The following is a 6,776-nucleotide window of genomic DNA, read 5'->3' on the forward strand; positions in this document are numbered from 1 at the left end:
CACGCTCTCACACAAACGCATGAATGCCTCCATAGGCAGCTTAAGGCTCTGCGATTTCCTTTGTGTGTACGTGCACTGCGCAAAAAACTGGCCCCTGATATCAACAACCATTTGTTGACACTAGAGTGTTTTAGTTGCACAAACAAAAATATTTTGTAGACCTTAAATTGCAGCAATGCAGCTCTAAATTGTGGTTTAGGAAATTCCAACTAAAAATCAAGTATCTTAACATCCTTTTATCATAAGCATATTATTATTTAAAAAAACTTTAATAGTTTTAATACAAATGGACCCACAGTTTTTAACTTTATAAAGGAAAATAAACTTATTCCTGTTACAATTCCTCCGATTGGTATGTTGGTACGTTTTCCAACTAAAATGTAATGTTAATGTTTTTAAGAAAGTATAAAAAAAGTACTTGTATTATAAGCTTATTACACTTATTAAACTATACAAATAAGAAATCATTTTTTTTAAATGTTCCATTGTTAACATATTTTTTAGTTAATGGTATTCTATCTGAAAATCTGAAACGAAGGGAAAATGTTCCTGTTCAGGAATGAATCCCGACCTAACCTTCGCATGTCTTGACACCCTTTCAATTCTTTCAGTGTACGTGCGTGTGGCTGTAGTTGTGCCTGTTGTTTGCCTTCCATTTCCATTGCATCGTCGGCGGCAGCGGCGATATTGTAATTTTTATTCCTCTTTGTGCCATTCAGGCGGCAAGCAGCAAAGGGGAAATCTGCGAAAGGAAGCCGTCCTGCAAGTCGAGCGTTCAATTCCCTTTCAATAAGGAAGTGGAAGTGGGTGTGTGGGTGTGCGAGTGTGTGGCACCGCACACGCACCTTGCAATCTTGCTAATGTTTTTCTAGAGAGCGCGTCTTAAGACCCGACTGCAGTTTGCCGCTTGCAGCTCACCGTTTGAGCTCGGCAAACAGCCGGCGGGGCGATGCGGAAGTCAGGTTGCAAATCCGACCCTGGCTTGGGTCACACCACCAGGCCACCAGCTTGGGCTCGGGTATTATGCAGTCCGAGGCAGACAAGTTGAGGCGCCAAGTTTCGGGAAATCGGGGTCGGGGTGGCCCATCAATGGCACACACTCGCATTTTCAATTGATTAAACATCAAACGCACAGGCATGTAACGCCGTGCCTTGTGTGTGTGTATGTGTACAGCCTGCATTTTTTACGTGCCGCAGCGCAAAAATGCCAGGGAATATTATCCGAGAGCATTATGTTGATGCCGATATATACTCGCACAATATGAAATTCCATTGCATTTTATAGGCAGGCAGGCAGCCAAGGAGAAGACAAAAAAATACAAGAAACAGAAGGAAAACATAAGGAGAGTTTGGCAATCAGTCTCGACTATGAGATACCGTGGTAGTTATTCTCCCTTTATTCCACACTTAAAGACGACTCTATCGCTACTATCAGAAAGAATTATAAATACAAATCGGCAGTATCTAGTTTTGCTTTTGTAGAATGTTTATCTTCTGGCTTCTGATAAGGAAGATATTTGGGGTCACAAAAGTTGCCTTGCCTTCGTTACCATCCGATACAAGCATACCCCTGTAATGGGTATAGAAATCAAACACACACAGGCCAGGACACAATGGGAGGCAGTAAAAACCTGCGGCAGGCCATTGTGAAGCATAAACAAAAGATGCAGCAGATGGAAGGCGGAGCTGCTGGATCGGCCAGAATAACAAAATACCGCAGACAAAAACCGAAAGCTGTTCGAGCGTGCAAAAGGTGAGGTCCCATCCCGTCCCATCCAATCCCATTCCCCATTCTCCATTCCCCAGTCCAAGTACAAGTGAGTAGTTTTAGTTGGGGATTGGCCTTTAGAAATGTGGCAAAGCAAAATTTATAGCTTGGAAATTAATAACAAAAAGCACACAATGAACTAGTGCATATATAGCCGCCAGGCCATCCAAAGGGGCCTGACTAATAACGTTCCGCACTCTGAAGTGTATTAGACAACAGTGCGTATGATGAATGCCATCGAAGGACTTTCGAAACAAAGGCGTACAGTTGTATGCGAAAGGTGGCCCCTTCACTGATAAGGGAGCAACAAAGGGCAAGGGAACCTTATTGTGTTAATCCTGCGATTGCCCAACCCAAGGCGCAGAAGTCTTAGGCAAAATACTTTGAATTTCCCCCATTGTGCAATAAGTACAAGTATGCAAACAATGTGACTTGTGCCTCGAAGATTATCAAGACTTTAAAATATTAAGCTCCTTATTGAATTAGGAATTTCCGATTGCATTTAGGGAGATATGTAAATGTTTTACATTAGACATTGTAAGTAAAGCAACATTCCTGTTTCAATTGAATATGAAAAAGATTTACAGTTTCTTAAATTTGAAATTATAGTTATATAAATTCGTATATTTAGACCAAATTTTGAAGAAAAATATAGATACAATTTACCTTCTTGTAAAGCCCTTGATTATCGACATTAAGAAATACAATTTATCTTCACTTCAAAATCCCACGCAATAAATTACCTAAGTAAATTACTTTATAACACAGACGTTGAACGACGTTTACAAAAAATTGCAGCTGGAACGATTAAATACTTAATTACACAATTGTTTGCTAATTGTGAAAATTGCAGGAACATTTGCATTTATTTGACCGGGTCAAAACAAACCCTTTCCTATAAAAGGTTGACTGGTGGACGTCCGAATCAGTTACATCATGATGAACAGTCCGGCCAGTCGGTTCCGCGAATTATCCAAGAACATCAACAGTTTGACCAATCTACTGGGCGTTGATGTGTTGGCGCCCAAATTGGAATTTAACTTTCGCACCTGGACCACGATGTTTGCGATTGTAAACTATGCGGGTTTCGCAGTATTTTCAATTCTGAATAATGGTGGCGACTGGGAAGAGGGGCTGAAGTCCAGCTTGATGATCGGTGGTCTAATTCATGGAGTTGGAAAATTCTTGACCTGCCTGTTGAAACACCAGAAGATGAGGCATCTAGTCCTATACACACTAACTATTTACGAGGAGTACGAGAATCGGGGAGATTCCTACCGAAGCACCTTGAACTCGAACATAGATCGACTGCTCCACATCATGAGGATCATTCGCATCGGATATGTGTTGGCCTTTTGCATGATGGGTGCCCTTCCGCTGGCTATGTTACTTCATGATGGAACAAGGGTCACCGCAATGCAGTACATGATTCCCGGTCTACCGCTGGAAAATAACTTTGGCTACATTGTCACATATCTGATTCAGTTGGTAAGAACTATATAAAACTTTCTTTAAGCAAATGTTTAATAACTGGTAATTACAGGTGACAATCGTCGTGACAGGCGTTGGTTTCTACGCCGGCGATTTGTTCGTCTTTCTCGGCTTGACTCAGATCCTCACGTTTGCCGATATCCTGCAGATAAAGATAAATGAGTTCAATAACGCCTTGGAACAGAAGGCGGAAATTAGAGCTTTGGTGGCAGTTGGAGGCCGCATAAATGGAGAGGAAAAGCGCCAGCATCTACTATTGGAAGTGATCAAATGGCATCAACTTTTTACAAAGTATATAAATGGGACAAAATTAACCTTTTTCTGCTTGAAAACAAAAATAATATGAACTTAGTAAAATTAATTGGATTATTAGAATTCCTAACTAGTATCTTTAATATTTATAAAAAAAATTATTTTATATAGGCACTCTTAAGGTTAATTAAAACAATATTTATTTCGAAAGTTTTTATAAACCTCTGTTAATTATATTAATAACCCTTAACTCTTAGCTACTGTCGCACTGTGAACGGCCTTTATTATGAATTGATCGCAACTCAAGTTCTGTCTATGGCTTTGGCCATGATGCTCAGTTTCTGCATTAACTTGTCCAGTTTTCACATGCCATCGGCCATTTTCTTTGTGGTTTCCGCCTACAGCATGTCCATCTATTGCATTTTGGGGACCATTCTTGAGCTTGGAGTAAGTTTATTCAAACACTTATTTATAAAGCGGCTCATGATTTTCCTACAGTACGACCAGGTCTACGATGGCATCTGCAATGTGGCCTGGTACGAGTTGAATGGGGGCCAGCGAAGGCTTTTTGGACTGATGTTGCGAGAAGCGCAGTATCCACACACTATACAAATACTTGGCGTTATGGCGCTATCTGTGAGAACGGCACTGCAAGTGGGGAACAGTATATACATCTTAATATCACATTGAAAATAATTGCATTTATTTTTCAGATCGTAAAGCTTATTTACAGCGTGTCCATGATGATGATGAATCGTTCTTAAAAGCTCGCAACTATAAACGTTGAATTGCTATATTTTGACCATTTGGCCATTTTATCAGACCATGAAAATTAGTGTGAAAAACAAAACACTATTTAGACATTAAAGGGAATTATAATTCACATCTATGCATATTTCCAATAAATAAAATAATATTTATTGAATAAATTATATTAACACTAACACTAAATTTTGCCATACAGTTATTTGTTATTTATTCAAACAATATGACAGAAATTAAAGATTCGTAAGCTTACAAAAAAATCGTAAAACGAAATTTTGCAATTTACGAAGCACGACTAAATTTACATTTTCTCATTTTTATTGCAATTAAAAAACTTGAAAAACACGTGTACCCTACAAAACACATAAGAACCTTCCTAATCGTAGTATATTAAATATGTAGTCTTCATTCTTGTTTAACTTAAATAATGGAATTCAAATAAACAATATTGACAAAATACAATTTGACTAACAAAAAACCGTTGATTCCACACCAAATTTGTAATTAGGATTTAATACTAGATAAAAGCACTGAGCAGGATTAAAACAACTTTTGGTTAATCCAAATTAAAACCCCGCCCGGAATCAGCTAACAAGTTTTGTTTCGGCGCAACTTTGAAATGGTTTCCCCCAGTCACTCCTGATGAACTCGTCGACGGGATGTTTTTCCAGTTGCCATTAACCTTGGCCACTAATTACCAACGCAGAAAACTGAATTTATGGCATCGGTTTTATGGAGCCCCCGACTCGAATGCATTAATTGTGCTTCTCATTAAGGGGAGTTTCTTATGCACAAAACATTTAATATATTTCGCATACGCGAATAAAAATTTAATTTATTTTGAAATGGTGTGTTCACTTCCCTGATATTTGGCCAGCGGACATTAATAGCTTCTGCACAGGCCATGAATAATGGGCATTTTATAAATGTGGTCGGGACAATGGCTTGGGTGCTTGGATAAAAAATAATAACAATAATTGTAACGTTATTATAATGCAGTTGTAATTAAGTACACCGTTGTTGTATATGCCGCCATCCAATGACCATAAAAAACGAAATGATTTTAATAAAATCAACAGTCGAAAGGTCAGGAAGGAGCAGAGCAACAGTTTGGTCAGCGGACTCAACGACCTCATGGAAGGAAATTTACGAGCGTTTCACATTCCATAATTTACTCATTTTTCATTCGCTATTTAATTACGCTAAATAATGGCCACAAGGGGTTGAGCAGTTATTTGCTTATTTATGCTCAATGGTAGTAAAACAAAATGCATTCCATAATTTGGACAAGATTATTCTTATCATAATGGAGCAATCAATATCAAAAATATGTTAAAGGCTTGTGCCATTTCGTTTAGATATGAAACCATAAATTATTATTAACTGTTTTAGTTTCATAACAACAGCTTCAATCAAAAAATCAATTTCCTGCTTCCTATTTTATTTAAATTAGCTGTGTCAAAATTAATCAGCCGCAAATAATTATAATTGCTCGGTTATATAATATATTCGCACCAAGGGTTTACATTGTATAGAACCTACGAATATTTTAATTATTTAAACATGTAACGTCCTAGTTTTCGGTAATACAATTTCTTGATGTTTTCATCACTTTCGTTGTTTTAGATCTTGCGAAAAAAACAACAATATTTTAAATATTCTATGCCAGAATATAATACAGATATAATTTAATCTCATAATTTTTAGTGATATTATTAAGGATATTAAGAAGGATAAATATTGGAATTAATAAAAACATATAACAATATTTATTCATAATATTCGATCCCCTTTTTTATATATTTAAACTGTTCAATTAACTTTTATTTAGGTTCATTTATAAACATTTTTGTTACTTTTATTTGATACTTAGATAAATAAAATATAAGTTATACAAAATTTAAGCAGTGATTTCGTTTTTGATTTTTAGTTCCGTTGTTAAAACCGGCTCGAACTCATAAAGCCACAGAACTTATAAAAATATCTAATTATATATTAGAAAAAAAGCTATGTTTGTTCTCGCAAAGTAACATTTTATAAAGCTCGACTTTGTGATTATCAATTCTTTATATGTGTTGTATAAGTGACTTATTTTTGGAAACTTTAATGTTATTTGTTTGATGACCGATATAAAAGATTGTATTTCGGTGTCGGTACCTGTTCTGGATTTCGATTTGGAATGGCCTAATTCCGATTAACGGTTCTGTTTCAGGTTTTATTCCCTGGACTCAAGCCATTACTTGCTGTACCAAGCCGTTGCGAAAGGAGGAGCACAATGCGTTAACTACACCGGACTCCTTCACTTGGCCCGTCCTGTTCGGCCCCAACTAATGCAATTGGTTCGCTTGTTGGCAGGCAGATAACAAAACTCATTTACAGCCTGTCCACTGCAATGACACCGAATCGTGGAATCGGTGGAAAGTGGCGCCACTCGACACCCAGCTGGAAGCTCTTAACGTCAAAACACTTTGTATCAACTGCAGCAGAACCGTCAGCCCCG

At 37.4% G+C, this 6,776-nt stretch overlaps 1 protein-coding gene across 1 annotated transcript; it reads left to right on the top strand.

The window, feature by feature from the left end:
* The first annotated feature begins 2,704 nt into the window (after positions 1 to 2,704).
* LOC108038310 (putative odorant receptor 83c) lies at positions 2,705 to 4,275 on the top strand. The gene is made up of 5 exons (XM_044457079.1): positions 2,705 to 3,256; positions 3,312 to 3,550; positions 3,769 to 3,958; positions 4,010 to 4,165; positions 4,225 to 4,275. Exons 1-5 carry the CDS (start codon positions 2,705 to 2,707, stop codon positions 4,273 to 4,275), a joined length of 1,188 nt encoding a protein of 395 aa, XP_044313014.1.
* The last annotated feature ends 2,501 nt before the right edge of the window (positions 4,276 to 6,776 follow it).

The sequence above is a fragment of the Drosophila rhopaloa genome, unplaced genomic scaffold (assembly GCF_018152115.1).
Source record: "Drosophila rhopaloa isolate 14029-0021.01 unplaced genomic scaffold, ASM1815211v1 contig_155, whole genome shotgun sequence".
In the NCBI taxonomy this organism is placed as follows: Eukaryota; Metazoa; Arthropoda; class Insecta; order Diptera; family Drosophilidae; genus Drosophila; species Drosophila rhopaloa.

Bases quoted from the DNA above. Each gene is read 5' to 3' on its own strand.
- LOC108038310 (XM_044457079.1), top strand. From the start codon at position 2,705: ATGATGAACAGTCCGGCCAGTCGGTTCCGCGAATTATCCAAGAACATC. The intron at 3,551-3,768 runs GTATATAAATGG...CTTAACTCTTAG, and splicing joins TGGCATCAACTTTTTACAAA to CTACTGTCGCACTGTGAACG. The intron at 3,959-4,009 runs GTAAGTTTATTC...ATTTTCCTACAG, and splicing joins GGACCATTCTTGAGCTTGGA to TACGACCAGGTCTACGATGG.